At 36.2% G+C, this 17,974-nt stretch overlaps 1 protein-coding gene across 3 annotated transcripts in view; it reads left to right on the forward strand.

Moving 5' to 3' along the window:
* cdkl5 (cyclin-dependent kinase-like 5) overlaps positions 1 to 17,974 on the forward strand; it is a 520,592-nt gene that overhangs the window by 394,459 nt on the left and 108,159 nt on the right. For all 3 annotated transcript variants that reach the window (XM_028799820.2, XM_028799821.2, XM_051927101.1), the window contains one exon: positions 2,146 to 2,282. In XM_028799820.2, the coding sequence (XP_028655653.2) occupies positions 2,146 to 2,282 (137 nt within the window). The remainder of the gene's footprint in view (positions 1 to 2,145; positions 2,283 to 17,974) is intronic.

The following is a 17,974-nucleotide window of genomic DNA, read 5'->3' on the forward strand; positions in this document are numbered from 1 at the left end:
TAATTAAAAAAAAAAATGCAGCCGGTGAATTCGACATGCACAAGCCGAACGGATTGTTTGCAGAGCAGGTTGCCAGTTGAGCACTGGCTATAAATAAATGACATATGGCAATAAACTAAAATCAATTTCTCTCTTTCCCTTTTTACAGTTACAGCAAAAATGTGATACTGGTGACCTGAATGTTTTACGTCTTAGGACACTGTGTGTCAAGTCAGTCTGTTTGAATCTGTATGTAAACTGTGCCGTAGGCTATCATTGAACAGGCTCTTTAAAAGCTGTCATAATACCAAAATGAAATCAGAAATGTGCTAGTCATGTTCCATTGGTTTTAATGAACAAGAAATCCTGCTTTTGCTTGCTTTGATGGATTCTTGACACTTCCAGCACAACTGCAGCAATAGGTCAGAGATCTCAGGTTTAAGAGTAGAAGTCTGTTCTGTAATAAAGAGACAAGCTAACTGGTAAGCTTAAACTTTCTTTTTTTTTTAAATCCTTGCCCTCTGTGAGAAACTTTTTTGATGGTAGCGAAATACTCTTTGATTGGTAGTGTAGCATTTTCATTTCTTTGTATTATTTTGGCCTTTCTTGTGAGCTATTGTATTTGGATTTTATTTCTCCCTTGAGGTTAGTGCTGTTGGGCAGACTCTGGGCTAGGTTAGGTACAACTGGATTAGATGCATTCAGTGAATGGATGGGTGAAACATATTACTATGTATGTTTTAAAAACATTAAATACATTTCTGGTTCTTAGTCATTTTTAGAAATACAGAACTTGATGGCTTCCAGATTCAGGTAACACAATGATATGATTTCTAGTAATTTTAAATCAACTTTAGATTTTATTTTTTTAATATTATAATTGTCAGTAATGCACTGATTCAAAAAAGTACATAGCCAAGTTGCCTGTACATTATTTACTACATGAATTAATTAATAAATTGAATAGAAGTGAATAGTATAAATAAAAATGCCACTATAATAAGTATACAGTATTTTCAAGTGCCTTCTGCAACACATTAAAATTATTACATATGAATAGATCATTATATTGAATAATATTAAGCTGTGCTCACAGGAAGATATTAATGAAAATATTTGGTCACATTGCTTGACAGGTTTATTTTTTTCAACAATAAGCCACATGGAGTTTTTGCTTTCTCCTTCTCCCTGGCCATCTGACCATTTTTTATTAATCCAACCAGTTTGGTTTTCATTTCTACTCTCTTAAATATCCTTCTGTAAATAAATAACTGTTCTTTAATCTTCATGTTCACTTTAGACTCTTTTTAACTGTCATTATTGTAAAGCACTTTGGGTTTCTTTCATGTATGAAAATGTGGCATTAATGATATAAATTGTTATTGTGATCATTATTGAACTTTCACCAAATTGGAGCTTTCTGTAATGGTTCTATTACAGACTACAAAAGTATGGAACAAGTCCTAAAGTGTGGGGGGGCTTATTACTGGGCTGAAAATAATACAGATTTCTTTTTTCATTTCAGTTGTTGTGATGTATGTTGTAGTGGTAACCAGTAGCTCATGATTTCTTATGTCGCTTTCATCCCAGTCACATTTTCTAGCAGCTTTCTAATTTCAACGTAAAGTGCCTTTTATCTTGGGTACCTCCATGGCCACGTGCTTTCCTTCTGGCTGCACCTTTTGGCCTTCATTGCCTGATTGAGTTGTCTCTTCCCATTTTACCATTGCTCGATTCACCTCTTTTGTTTTGTTTTACATTTTCTTGTTATACTGACCTGTAGTTTTTGTTGTTTTTTAAGCCTTTACTTTTGTGATTATTGTTCTACGTTATTACCATTATCTCACCAGTACTGCCTTTGCCACCTCTCACTGTATTTCACTGCCTTCCAGCAATTCTTATTTTTATCACACTGCCACTTCAGTTATTTTTTCCTGCATATTCTATGATAATCCTGTATCATGTAGCTCACAATTTCACACCGTGACACTATATAATTCCAACCTGGTAAACACAATGCATTGCTACTTCTCTCATTTGTGTATTCTTGCATTTCCTGTTTGGCTGCTCCAGAGTGATTGGTCCTGTGCCCTGGTGTGCAGGCTACTTCCAGAATTTTGCATTGTCCTGGCATCCAGTAATACTATCTTTGGTTTGTACCAACAGAAAATGAAGAGGTCAAAGAGACAACGCTTCGGGAACTTAAGATGCTTCGGACGCTGAAGCAGGAGAACATCGTAGAATTAAAAGAAGCCTTTCGCAGACGAGGGAAGCTCTACTTGGTGTTTGAATATGTAGAAAAGGTAGGTTTTGATTAAGAATCTTTTAAAAATCTTGTGGTTATGCCTTATTCAATTGTTGCTTTGACCAAGTGATGTTCTAATCTCAGAGCAAAAAAGCATTTTTGCTTAAAATTATTTGTAATTGAGCATTTATACAGTTAAGAGTGTATAATATTTATGGTCAAAATTGTAAAAGCATACCTCATTTCTTGAGCTTTGTGTAAGGTGTATTACTTGAATGAAATCATATGAAATATGTTTATGTGGGAATGCTGTTGTTGTCCCATGTCTTTATTTGTTGTATAAAGTACACCATTATTAGACCTGGGTTTAGGTAGAATCCGACTTTTATTTCTTCATTTATGTTAAAACCCTTTCACTATCACTACTCCAGGGATGGCTAATTTCATGTGCGATGTTTTACTTATACAAATGTTTAAGGTTAATTTTAATAATTTTAGGTACAATCGATGAGAGCAGGTCCATATTAAATTAGCTAAACCATTGAGAGCTGAATACTCAATCTAGTGCTTAAAAGGATTTGCCAATGAAAAAACTGAACTGTCTATAAGTTAGAAACATCTGCAAGGACCAGCACTGCATGCCACACCCATTCAAATGTTGGAGCTAGTATTCAATAGTTGACTTATAGCCTGTTAAATATGGCGCTGCTATCATCAGTTGTCTATACATTAGGTATGAATGAAGTGAGGAAAAGTGAAAACAAGCTAGGAATAAGGCAAAGGCGAGGAGACAACACTAATCACTAATTTCCTCTATTCAGCATTCTTTGGGCCAACATTCAATCACTGGATAGGCTTCATCAAGACGCATCGGGAACTGCTTGCTTTTCTCAATCATCCATAAGACATCAAACTTCAGAAATCTCCTTCAAATCAACAAAACCTCTGTGTTAGTTGTTCCATTAGGGAGAAATCTAGCCCACTGCCAGAAAATGTAATTCAAACACTGGTAACATGTCCAACTGCAAGTCAGCAACATCATGGTTCAAGTCCTGCGAGTATCCCTTTTTTATTGCAATGAGTGTATGTTTTTTTTATTTAATGACTGTGTTGCTTTCACTGTCTGTTGTAGCTATTCTACTGTCAGTAACCTGTGGGAGACATGCAAGTAAGAAGTACGAATTTCAATATATTGTGTAATTGTAAGACTAAATTTAAACGTGAAGTTGAACATTTGCTGATAATAAGAATTGTGGTTTTCTGTCTCTGCTGCGGGCCAATGTTCCATCCTTGCTCCAATCCCAAAGACACATGTGTTGTGCCTGTTTTGATCTTTCCATAAAAAGATCAATACACAATAGACAAATGAGTGCCGGAGATTTGGCAAACTGAAAATAATTGTCAGACAGAAGCTACGTTCAAAGTACCAGAGGTAGGAGATTAGGAGGAAGATAAACAAACATACCATTTCTAACTCAAAATCACTAAACTGGGTTAGAAATTAAAACCACTTTTAAATTAAATTGTTTGTGGAACATTTTTTTTCTGAGTCTCCCCTTTATTTACAACAAAGTTTTGACTTTTTCAGGTACATGATTTGGACTTAAATAATATAGTCATCATGACATCACATGCTGCACATATGCACATTAGAACAATTAGAACTTTAGAACAATCTAGAAAAGAACAGGGGCCTCATGCATAACACATTGCGTAGAATTTACACTAAAACATGGCGTAAGGACAAAAGTGGAAATGTACGTACACACAAAAAAATCCAGATGAATAAATCTGTGCGTTCGCCAACTTCCACATTCTTCCGTTGAGTGGTGCATTGAGGGGAACAATGCTAAAGCAGCTATGGTATTTGGAATAGTTTGCCCATTCCATGGACCATTATATTGTTACAGGTTAATTACAATCAGATGCCTTAAACTAATAAACAATATGCAGTTAATTTCAGTGTATTTGATAAAGCCGCATCAGGGATGTGGATCTAAAAAAGAAAGGGAAACCACACTGGAACAAAAGCACTGCTTGGATGCTGGGTGCCGCCAGTTTGCAAAACCAAGCGGAGAACTTGCGTACGTTTGCATTTAGCTAATGTGAAAATGTGAGTGGCAAGTTTAGGTTTTATACATCGCGATTTGAGCGCGGAAACGGGAGCATGCAACATTTTTGTGCGTATGCACCGTTTATACATGAGGCCCCAGGTCATTCAGCCCAACAAAGCTCACCAGTCCTATCCACTTAATTCTTCTAAAAATATATCAAGTCTAGTTTTGAAAGTTCTTAAAAGTCTTACTGTCTACCACACTACATGGTAACTTATTTTAAGTGTCTATGGTTCTCTGTGTAAGAAAATGAACTCTATGAACATGTGGTGACCTAGCCATTAAATCTTAACATGTTGCCATAGACTAGTTCCATGTTTTTATGCCCCCGCTACAAGGACACATCCAAACACAAAATTCTGCTACTGATCAAGACGTCCATGTGCCCTGAGGCAAAGTGAGATCGGCATTGTATTGTAACTATTATGAATTTTTTTTGTGAAAATGTTACATTTTTTTAATTACTTTTACAGTTATGGATTTTAAATATATAATTTATTGTCTATAGAACAATAATTAATTACGATTTTTATTAAGATAAAATTATTTACCCTTTTGTTTTGGCTATTTTTCAAGATGCCATTTTTGCTTTAAGCAGGTTCTTACCCGAGTACTGCTTGCCCAGATGCAATGGCTAATTGCTAGGAGGCTATTGGAAGTTATGCTGAATAGCATCATACACGTGACTATATATATAAGCCAGATTCAAGACTTAAACTTTGTCCAAGTGTGTAGATATCTCAGGGAAATGTTGCTGTTTTTCATTTGTTTGTTTGTTTCCTGGTTCACAAATGAGTTTTTATTTTCTGTCTTCAATTCTCTGGTTTTACATTCTGACGAAAGATATTCTTGATTTACTGGTTTTGATCCTAGCTCTGATTTTCTGACTACTCTGAATTTCCTAGTCCACTCCTTTTTTTATTCCCCGCTTACCACTCTGAAGGAAGTAGAACATGTTCTACATGGAGTGGAGTTGCTGTTTGCCAAGGATGCATTTGTTTTGAAATAACACTGAGATCCACTGCATTAAGAAGGTACCACTTTTATAAGGATTGCAAGAACTACTAAAGTTCTTGATTTAAGATCAGAAAGTAATTACTACTACTTCACAAAACATCAAAAGTATATTTTAATATTTTTTACGAAGTAAAGTAAAATTAACTCAATTTTTTTATTAACTCAGATTACCAGAATTCAGTAAGTATATGTGCTTGTTTATTTTTTTAAAAGCCAATTCTAAAGCTAAGTTCACTCTATTCAGATTTTTTGTTAAGATCAGATTTTGCTATCTTGGCTGTTCACATTCATAAGTACAAGTGACCTGTTACTACTGTGATCTGTGGATTAATGCAGATGCAAATAAAATAACAGTACTTGTTCTGTTAGACCTGTGTGCAGCATTCAATACTATAAATCATGATATTCTTATAAACTGGCTTAGGCAGCGGTTAAGGCTTTTGGGTACTGTCTTAGGCTGCCTTAAATCTTACATAACCATAAGGAAATTCTTTGTCAGTTATGCCGACTGTATATCAAAAATACATGATATTCTATATGGTGTGCTGCAGGGATCAATCATTATTATTTTCACTCTACATTCTTCCATTAGGCCAGATAATTTCAAAATGTAATGTAAATTACCATAGCTATGTTGATGACACACAGCTCTGTTTATCCATTGAGCCTGATGATCCAGAGGCTCTAAACCCTTTAATCCACTGCCTTACTAGTATAACAGAATGGATGAATATGAATTTCCTTAAATTAAACAAGGAATAAACAGAATTGTTAGTTTTTGGCAGCAATAAACAAAGTGAGAATCTTAGAAACAAAATTAATCATCTGGCCCTGCAAATCAAACCAGAGGTCCAGAATTTAGTTATTATTATTGACTCTGACCGTAATTTCATATTGCATATTAATAATATTATCAAGATTGCTTTCTTATATCTAAGGAACATTGCAAGGTTGTGATCTCTTATAACATTTAAAGATGTTGAAAAATTAATACATGCTTTTGTATTTAGCCGACTAGATTACTGCAATGCTCTCCTATCAGGACCACCTAAAAAGGACATAACTAGACTACAGCTTGTCCACAATGCAACAGCAAAAATATTAACTAAAAAAAAATATGAGCATATATCTACAGTACTAATATCTTTATATTGGCTGCCAGTACCCTTTAGAATCGATTTTAAAATACTTCCACTTGTATATAAGGCTTTAAGCAATCTTGCCCCTACCTACATCTCAGAACGCCCGTTTTCTTATGTACCAAATTGCAGTCTTAGATCTGCAAATTCAACCCTGTTCAGGATTAAGCAGGTTAGAAAATGTTGTAACAATAAAGGATTTGTTGATTTCCCTCTTACCACTTTATTTTTATACATACTCTTGTTTCCTCTACATAATTAAAAATACTTGTTGTCCTATGATGCACTTTATATTAATTAACTTATTGTAACTCCCAGCCTAACATGTTGCTCTGCTGTAATTGTAGTTTCAGTGATGATTGAATTTAATTAATAATACCAGATAACCACAGGAATAAATAAAAACAAGCCTGATTTAAATATGTTAAAACTGAATTGGCAGATGTGCTATAGACAATAGATGTGTTCAAGACTGGTAAAACACTAGGTAAACGTGCACAGAAATAAAACCTATTTAAATTATAGCCATTGTGGATTTGGAAAGGGAAGATCCTACTAAATAAGTTACATGCATCCCACAAATTACAAAGTGCCACTTTACGAAAATGTATGAATATGAGAAAATGTCATAGTTTTGAAGAATGAGTCTGGGATGATTTTCAAACATAAGAAATAGCCACAAAGCAGGCCAGCACCTTCACTGGCCAGCCCAGAGGAGTCTGACCCCATTCCAGCTAGTCACCCAATGGCTAGCTGCCGGCTTACAGCCTAGTCAGCCCAAAAATGGGAGAACTGGCCTTTAAAATTCAAAACTTTCTTAGCAGTCTCAAAAAATATAGAAATGCCTCAGCAGAATGAGAAAAATGGGGGAAACTCTGGTTTAAAACCAAATTGCAACACACACTCTTTATAAATGTATATATCAAAAATCAAGAATAACAAAAAGAATTCAAAAAGAGCAGAAAGGAGTTGCATTAAAAGGTAAATTCACAAACCTAGAGAATTATCCAAAGACCAGAGTAGAAAATAGTCCAGTAACTTCGATATACCACTGCCTGAGCGTCCTCCTCTCTGCAAGACAAAGAGTTCAGGAGTTGTGACGTCAAGATGGCCTTTACAGAAAAATAAACAAAGGTGAGATTAATCACAAAAATACTTTGGAAACAATAATTAAATTTCAGCAAATATAACAAGAAAACATAAAATACACACAAACTCTAGCTGATACTTACAGTTGAACTCAGAAGTTTACATACACTTTTGGGTGAATTCTTTAAAACTCACTTTATAACCCCTGCACAGACTTTATACTAACAGACTTTAAATTTGGCATATCGTTTAAGACATCTACTTTGAGCAGGGCAAAAATATTTTTTTCCAACAGTGTTCATAGACATAGTATTTCCCTTTTTATTGACTATATCACAGTTGGGCCACAGGTTTGCATACACTTTGTATTCTATGCCTGTAAACAGCTTGGAAAATTCCAGAAAATGATGTCAAGCCTTTAGGCAAATAGACAATTAACTTCTGATAGCCAATTAGCCTAATTGGAGTCAACATGTGAATGAATGTTAAGGCCTGCCATTAAACTCACTGCCTCTTTGCTTGACATAATGGGAAAATCAAAAGAAAGCAACCAAGAGATCAGAAAAAAAGTTGTGGACCTCCACAAATCTGGTTCATCTTTGGGAACAATTTCCAAACACCTGAAGGTTCCATGTTCATCTGTACACACAATAATACACAAGTATAAACACCATGAGACCATGCAGCTCTCAAACCACTCAGGAAGGACACACATTCTGTCTCCTAGAGAAGAACATACTTTGGCACAAAAGTCAATCCCTGAACAACAGTAAAGGAACTCGTGATGATGCTGGAGGAAACAGGTAGACAAGTATCTATAGCCACAGTAAAACAAGACCTATATCAACATAACCTGAAAGGCTATGCAGCAAGAAGGAAGCCACTGCCCCATAGCTGCCATAAAAAAGACAGATTACAGTTTGCAATAGCACTTAGGGACAAAGATCTTAACTTCTGGCGAAATGTCCTCTGGTCTGATGAATGCAAGATCAAACTGTTTGCTCATAATGACCATCATTATGTTTAGAGGAAAAGGGGTGAAGCTTGCAGGCCAAGGAACACAATCCCAATCATCAAGCATGGGGGTGGGAGCATCATGTTGTGGGAGTGCTTTGCTGCAGGACAAACTGGTGCACTTCACAAAATAGATGGCATTTTAAGAAAGGAAAATTATGCAGATATACTGTAGCAACATCTCAAGAGCTCAGCAAGGAAGCTGATGCTCAGTCGTAAATGGGTCTTCCAAATGGACAATGACCCCAAGCATACCTCCAGAGTTGAGGCAAAATGGCTTAAGGAAAAAGGTCAAGATACTGGAGTGGCCATCACAAAGCCCTGACCTCAGTCTGATTGAAAATTTGTCTGCACAACTGAAAAAGCATGTGCAAGCAAGGAAGCCTACAAACCTGTCCCAGCTGCACCAGTTTTGTCTAGAGGAATGGGCCAAAATTCCAGCAGCTTATTGTAAGAAGCTTGTGGAATGCTATCCAAAATGTTTGCCTCAAGTTAATCAATTTAAAGGCAATACTACCAAATATTAACAAAGTGTATGTAAACTTGTGACACACTGGAATTGCGATATAGTCAATACAAAGTGAAATACTCTCATTGTGAACATTGTTGGAAAACATTACTTTTTCCCTGCTCAATGCAGATGTTTTAAATGATATGCCATATTTATAGTCTGTTAGTATAAAATCTGTGGAGGGCTTATAAGGTGAAGAATTTGCCGTAAATGTATATAAACTTCAGCTGTAACAGCTGTGTGTGCTCCTGAGATTTCCAGTTTATTGACAGGACTTGAAGACTATAGCCTTTTAGCACTGGCATTAAAATGAGGACTGCCTTTTTTTCACAACTTTGTTTACGGTTCAAGCTTTATCCAATCAAGGCTATGCAGCATAAGCCAGGGACGACATCGGAAATATGCAGTATGATTTGCTTCCACAATTGTAGCCACAATAATTTGAATGGAAAAGAAAAGGCATATCAATTTGAGGAACATGTCAACCACAATACATAACACTGGTTTTTCAGATATTTCGTGATTATGTTTTAGCTACAACCCTCAAGATAGTGTAAGAAGAATACACAAGCAACATACATAAGTAGCTGACCAAACCACACCATATGAATGCAGTGTTAGCTATGAGAATGACTGAGACTGTGATCGGGCATCACAGTGTAGTGTACTTACAGTGACTGCAAAGGTGACCTTGTAGTAGCGCTAGCAGTCAGAATCTTCCATACACAGTCTTTATAACTGTAAAATTGTAACCTTATCATGATTAATAACACAAAAGAGGGTATTAAATGACCTGATTTTTTTCATGAAGTGGTTTTGTTCTAATTCAAGGGATACCCATATAATGATATTGTTTCTCATCATAAAGTAAGGAATTATCATATGCCTCCTTTAAGATTAATTTGTGTAGAGGATGAAGTGAATAGATCATTTATGCAAATCTCATTATGTACCATTCAGCAAAGATAATTGTGACAGGATATTGAAAAGACAAACCCAAAAAAACAACTTTCATTTCAGTTTTGGTAAGGTAATGGTGAAGTTGCATTTGGACATGTTAAGTAGTACATGAACCTTAAAAGGCAGTAGGTGTTTGCCAGTACCCTAGTCCTTTAATTTATTATTATGATTCCAAAGACAGTAATGGTTCCCCAGTTTTTATGGGAAGGATGTATGGAATTGGTGGGATATTTTGTTGTCCGTTGAAAGCCAATCACCCTATTTCTCAGGCTGTTAAAAACATTTTAAAAGATTTAATCACAGGCGTTGTGTCAAGTTCTATATGGTCAGAAGGTATCGGAAAAACAAAAACGATGGGTATAAGAAAAAGGAAATGTATAGACCTCATGGCAATCAAGCATTACCAACAGTCAAAAACACACAGATGATGACTTTAGCAACATTTTTCTGTCTACACCAGAAGGAGAAGTCCAGAGCTAAATTAAAAATAAATAAATAAATAAATAAAAATTCATTGTTGAAAATAATTAGAGCTGGATTTGTTTATGGTATCACTAAAGCCATGGAAACATAAAAAAGTATTTTTTATTAAAGTCTCACAACTTTCTTCCCTCATTGAAGTACCGAATGTTGAGTTTCATGTAACTAATAATGTTGAAGACCAAGGCTATGTTCAAACTACTACGTTTTCACATCATTCATGAAAAGAACTCCGTCCACACTACAACGGCCAAAAGCGCATATGACGTAGATGTTTGCCTACACTAAAAATGCACACATCAGCAAAAAAAATCTTTGAAGAGATGTTAACAGCATCTGCCACAGGATTTATCTGAAAACTGTAGTGACTTGTAAATTGTTTGCCTTTCGTGCATGTATGCCATATTCAGACTTTACAAAACGCAATTTAGATGCATTCAGGTACGTAACACAACAAGTGTTATGGAAAGCTACCCTTTTATTCCCTGTTATGTTGGAATATATTTTTGTTCCATGAAGGGTTACCAGTCAGGGAATGAGACCTTGTAATGAGCAGGATCCAATCAGGGAAGGGCCGCATAAAAAGTACAAACCAATCAGAGTGTGATTAGACTCTGCGTTTTCAAAAATCTACATTTTTACCCATCCACATTACAATGCTGAGGCTACATTTTTAGAAGTATATAGCTCTGAATGGCATTTTTAAAAATCGAGAGTTAAAAACTCAGAGGTAATTTGGACGAAAGGTGAAAATTGAGACTAAAGTCTGCATTCTTAAACAAAAATTTAGCAGCATGGATGGGGCCTAATTTGATTTGAATAATATCCTTCCACAGCTAGTATTCAAAATGATTTAAACTGATGGGATTAAGGTCAGATTCATTATGTCTTAGACAGCTTATTTTTACAAGTTGATGTCGTCTAGATTGAGCATCTAATTTCACACAGACTATGACCCTTAGTGAGCAAGTTAGTAGGATTGCTGAATTATGGCCAAGAAACTGGATCTTCTCAGTTTTTTTTTTTATAAGCAAACTGTAAATGTTATGGATGAAACAGACCCTGGCCCTAAAATTAAAATAGTTCTAACAAAGACAATGCTTTAATGTCCTGGGGATGCTTAGTGTTACAAAATACAAATGTCTACTTTGCATTTTGTGAAAAGGGAACACATTTTACTGGGTCGTTTTGTATTGTGCTTTGTTACTCAGTTTTACTTTCATTTTTAAGTTTTTATACATTCTACTATTGGCTTTGTTTCAAGGTTTTCATCTTATGTTGCACTTTTTACTCAAATAAAGCACAATTTATACATTTACAGGTGTTCAACGCAGGACATTTCTTAATTTTTTTCAGTGTAAATTCACTTAAAGATTATTAAACATCACATCTTTGCATTTACTCAGCTTAAGCACTAAGTGTTTCTTTTGAAAGGCTTTATGTATATTAGCTTGTGCTTTTTAGTCTTTTTAAGCTTTATGGACTAATTGCTCAATTTAAAGGCCTTTTTCTTCACTACTGATTTCAAGGTCTTTTGGCACTTTTGTGGGCTCGCTTGTATACAGTATTTAAGGTTGCAGACAGTATGCAGCACTAGACTCTGGTCATGTCCCACCTGGACTACTGTAATTTCTTACTAGGAAGAGTTCCTGCATGTACTGCCATCTTGTTATCAAGCAGATTTTCAGGTCATACCACTGGCTTCCAATAGCAGAACACATCATGTTCAAGTCATTGATGCTTTCCTACTGAGTAGTCAGTGGATCGGCACCAACTTATATGGCACACTTATCACTTATTTAGCTCGATATTGTAACCTAGTCTCATAACACTTTTTTCAAAATAGGCAATGACTTGATTATGTTGATCTCATTTGTAAGTTGCTTTGGATAATTTGGATTGATATGTGGCTGCATTATTAGTTATTACTACTGGCATTTAATTCATTGTTAGCACCAGGGTTCCAACCCACTAGCAAAAAATAAAACTTACTTGAAAGTGAATGCTTGTTCTTTATAAATAAATATATTCTAATTGTTTTAAATTATGTTTAACAATGTTTTTGTTATAAATTAGCTTATTTGTTCAAAAAAAAAAGAATCCACATTTATAAATTACGAATAGTCACTATCTGTACTAGGTTTTTATGCTTGTGCTGTTGAGCATCTTCTAATAGTGCCTTGAGGGGATTATTCCCACATCTACTGATTTGATTTAATGAACTTTTTATTAGCCAATCAGCACTGCAAAAAAGTATAAAAGTTTTATGTTACAGTTGCGAAGACAATACTGTGAACGGCAAAGTTTATTTAGTGATGTTCTGTCTGCATGAGGTCAAGCCTCTTATTGTGATGAACCTGTGCCAAATATTACAAATAGATCTTCAGTTCTCAGTAGCCAGCTGGAGTACATAAGGGTCGATAGGACGAAAGATTCTGCTCACAGTTAGCTGGTTTTCAGCAGGAGGAAAGGATTAGAGCGGTGACTGCATGTTCACACATAATGCCTAGGTGTTCATGTGTCATAAAAAGTGGGTTCTCCATTGGATGGTCAGAAGTGCAAGGTCACATGGCTTTTGTTTGAGGAGCTGCTATCCTTGTATGATGTGATTCATCTACTTAAGATATGCATATCCTGTACAATACCAATCTCCAAACTTGAATTATTGTACTGTATATTCATTTACTTAAGATATGCATATCCTGAACAATATCAATCTCCAAACTTGATTTATTGTATGTTCCATAATACCAGAGCAAGATTACAATTTTTAGCCAACAGTGATAAGTAACAGGACTCTCTGATTACTAGGAGGTATTTTGAAAATATCTTGAAATCCAATAATTTTAGGTATGATGAGGGTTACCAAATGTACTGTATTTCTTGGGAAAGACACATATTTCCTGCCCCATTTTGGTGTCCTGATTTGTTTTATAAAAATCCTCCTTTGTCCCATATTTTAAACATGACTAATTTCCCAGTTCTTCGACAAAGCAGTATGCAAGTCGTTATAGAAAGGGCACTTTAGAGCATACATCCTTCAATGTATTAAAAATCACCAATCATATCAATACTATTCAAAACAGGTAATATCAGTCCAATCAGATATTCTATATTTATGATGAGAAGCTTATGAACTAGGAACTGCACAAGTGCATTATTCAAGTGCTTAGTTCTAAGATGGCTTGCTTTAGCTTCATGCTTAATCCGATAATATAACTATACATCTGTTTAATGAAGAAATTGAGAGAGACTTTAAATATCTGATAAAAGATGAATTTGCCATGCAAAACATGTGGAGGTAGATGTTTTGTTTCCCATGGAGGACACAGAGATTCTACTCAGATAATCAATACCAAAATAAAATTGAGATGCCAAAAAGAGTAAATACGTCACACCACTCCACACCACACCAGAATCTGAAGCAGACACAATTTATATAAACACAGAGCTGTTCGCATATCATAAATAAAACACAATCTTAGTGACTGTATAGGTATTTATAATTCAGTTGAGAGGGCTTTACAATTCAGTTGAGTTACTGTATGTGCAAGCTACGTCAAAGTAGTTGTAGATAGCATTGTAACACAGCAATGCACCTCCAGTAAGTGCATAAGGTGTTGTATAAAGTAAAGAAGTAATCATCCATCCTTCCATTTTCAAACACACTTATCCTGAGCAGGATCGTGAGAAAGGGGGAGCCTGTACCAGCAAGCATCAGGAGCAAGGCAGGAACAAACCATGGACACACTCACATAAAGGTACACAAGTAATAATGTACCTTATTGTATGAGTGGCTTTGAAGGCAATATTTGTTTGATTTTATTCTTTAGAGTGTGTATGAGTTGTGTAAACATGTTTACATATAAAGCCATTTTAAAGCCATAATATACCCAGTCCCCACTCTCCAATAAGCACCCGCTTACCGGGAAGGACTGTCCCGTATTCATTGGTTACACATTGCATTACTGGTATGACTGACTATACCACCCCACCGGGTAAAGAAACCACACCACACCACTGATTATTAACTTTATGCACAACCATTAATGCCAGTGTGATGTTTATTTAAAACATATGTCTTCAAGATTTAGTTTCAATTCTTGTGCATTTAAGATTTTTTCCTTAGATAATACAGTTTTAGTTATTCTTTTCAAATTTGCAGTTGACGCAAAAACTGGAATAACAGCGAATACTAAGAAGGCATTTGAAACATTTGAAAGTTTAATGCAGGCATCACCACAATTTTTCCACTTTTTTTAAGCTAGAAATTTCGCTAAACAGAACTTGCCCAATTTTCCTCACCTCCCACCTACTTCTATTCCAGAAGAAATATTGATCAGTCTTGAAGGCTCAGATAGCATCTCTACAATTTATAAAAATATTTTAAAGTCTTCCTTTCAGAGATCGCAGGGTACAATGGGGAAAGGATCTGTCACTTAATATTTCAGAAAAGGAGTGGAAGGCAGCCGTGCACAGAATAACCTCTAGCTTCATATGTGCAAAGCACTCAATTAGTCAGTCAGTCAGTCATCATCCAACCCGCTATATCTTAACACAGGGTCACAGGGGTCTGCTGGAGCTAATCCCAGCCAGCACAGGGCGCAATGCGGGAACAAATCCCGGGTAGGGCGCCAGCCTACCGCAGGAGACACACACACACCCACACACTAGGGACAATTTAGGATCACCAATGCACCTAATCGGCATATCTTTGGACTGTGGGAGGAAACTGGAGCACCCAGAGGAAACCCACGCAGACCCTTGGAGAACATGCAAACTCCATGCAGGGAGGACCCGGAAAGTGAACCCGGGTCTCCTTACTATGAGGCAGCAGCGCTACCACTGCACCATCGTGCCTCCCAACTCTCAATTATTCAACTTAAAATCTTTTATTGAGTGCATTTGTCTCATTTAAAATTGTCCAAAATGTTTCCAGGGCAAGATTCAACCTGTGAATGTCACTGGGCCACATATTCTGGATGTGCACCAAATTGACATCATTTTGGACAAAAATCTTTGTATACCTGTCAGAGAGCCTTGATGTCACAATCACTCCTAAACCATTAACAGCTGTGTTTGGTGTACTCCCAGATGGGCTTTACAGAGAGGACAAACAAGTCGGAATTGCCTTTACCTAGTGCACAGACTTATTTTGCTCAACTGGAAGAATCCTATCCCACTATTTTTAAATCAGTGGGTAACTGATGTTCTGTACCACTTGAAATTGGAAAAAATCAACTTCTCGCTTAGTGGATCTGTTCAAAACTTTTTAAAAATATGTCAGGATCTAATCACCAATTGATAATAATTGCTGCTTTTAAAGACTAGCTTTGGTTGTTAGCTGTCCTCTCTCTCTCTTGGATGGGGGTTAAATTTTGCTTTGTTAAGTTTGACCTGATTGTATAGAATGTTATCTGCTTATAGTTAAACTCAATTAAAAAAAGTTTCATACATGCAAAAAGGAGCATTCATTAACAATGTAAAAGATTTCAGGGTTTATACTGACACAACATTCTCATCATTTATTCAGTACACAGAAGGAATGAAAAAGGGAAATAAAACATTGGGTTAGGTTATATAGGAAAAATTGTTTTATATAAATCGCCAGCAGTACTGTGTTCAGGAGAGCTGTGCAGGAAGCGCACCCAAGTGCATCTCTGTTGTACTTTATGAACTCTGCGTAAAAGCCTAATCCAGGTCTGCAGAATTTTCATAGGCATATGTAAAGCTGATCCCTGTTTAACTGAAAGTAATTCTTCTGGGATTACATACACAATGAGCATCGATAGAACTTAAAGGAAGTGCATTTGAGACAGAAATCAGGATGCACTCCTCTATTCTTTAATGGTTAAGTAAATCAGCCTTGTGCAATGGATGATTTTTAAAAAATTGCTGGCTGAATATATTGTCACTGCAAAAAGCACACAAAAACAAGTATGAGAGCAATGATCAGACTTCATATAGAAAGCACCACTATACTTCAAAAAGCTTGGGTTATTTACAGTGATCCCTCGCTATATCGCGCTTCGCCTTTCGCGGCTTCACTCCATCGCGGATTTTATATGTAAGCATATTTAAATATATATCGCAGATTTTTTGCTGGTTCGCGGATTTCTGCGGACAATGGGTCTTTTCATTTCTGGTACATGCTTCCTCAGTTGGTTTGCCCAGTTGATTTCATACAAGGGATGCTATTGGCAGATGGCTGAGAAGCTACCCAACTTACTTTTCTCTGTCTCTCTTGCGCTGACTTTCTCTGATCCTGACGTAGGGGGATTGAGCAGGGGGGCTGTTCGCACACCTAGATGATACGGACGCTCGTCTAAAAATGCTGAAAGATTATCTTCACGTTGCTATCTTTTCTGCAGCTGCTTCCTGAAACGACATGCTGCACAGCGCTTCGCATACTTAAAAGCTCGAAGGGCACGTATTGATTTTTGACTGAAAAACAAACTCTGTCTCTCTCTCTCTATCTCTCTCTCTCTCTCACTCCCTGCTCCTGACGGAGGGGGTGTGAGCTGCCGCCTTCAACAGCTTTGTGCCGCGGTGCTTCGCATACTTAAAAGCCAAACAGCCCTATTGATTTGTTTGCTAGAGATTGTTTTCTCTATCTATGTGACATTCTGTGCTCCTGACACGCACTCCTTTGAAGAGGAAGATATGTTTGCATTCTTTTAATTGTGAGGTGGAACTGTCATCTCTGTCTTGTCATGGAGCACAGTTTAAACTTTTGAAAAAGAGACAAATGTTTGTTTGCAGTGTTTGAATAACGTTCCTGTCTCTCTACAACCTCCTGTGTTTCTGCGCAAATCTGTGACCCAAGCATGACAATATAAAAATAACCATATAAACATATGGTTTCTACTTCGCGGATTTTCTTATTTCGTGGGTGGCTCTGGAACGCAACCCCCGCGATGGAGGAGGGATTACTGTATATAGTAATATTTTACTTAAGAGATATATTGTTTTGGCTTAAAGTCAAGAGAACTTGGCTGATCTCTGCTGATTTTAGATCACTTTTGAGGTTTTTAAACATTTTGTTATCCTTTCTGTTCTATTTACATTTATTTTTATTTATTGTTTATGGTCATTTCGTTGCCTAGTAGATGATGTCATTCATATGTTATCACATTTATTTTCCATGGAAGCTTTCCTGCCAATGTGGTTCTATTGTGGATGTATAGATTGGTGTTATGTCAGACTGTTCATTTTTTAAGACTGTGAGATTGTATTAATTGTTTATTGGAACTTTTCTTAAAGTAAAGGAAGACTCCTTGAGAAGAATAAATATGTATGTAAAATAGTATGTATTTTGTTTGAACACGACAGCTTAAGAGCAATCTCTCTTTACTTAAATCTTTGATTTTTTTCCCTTTTACGAAAATTTGCTTGAAGGATCAACTCCTGCTTGTCTTACATTTGC

This window comes from Erpetoichthys calabaricus, chromosome 4 (genome assembly GCF_900747795.2).
Source record: "Erpetoichthys calabaricus chromosome 4, fErpCal1.3, whole genome shotgun sequence".
Classification (NCBI taxonomy): Eukaryota; Metazoa; Chordata; class Cladistia; order Polypteriformes; family Polypteridae; genus Erpetoichthys; species Erpetoichthys calabaricus.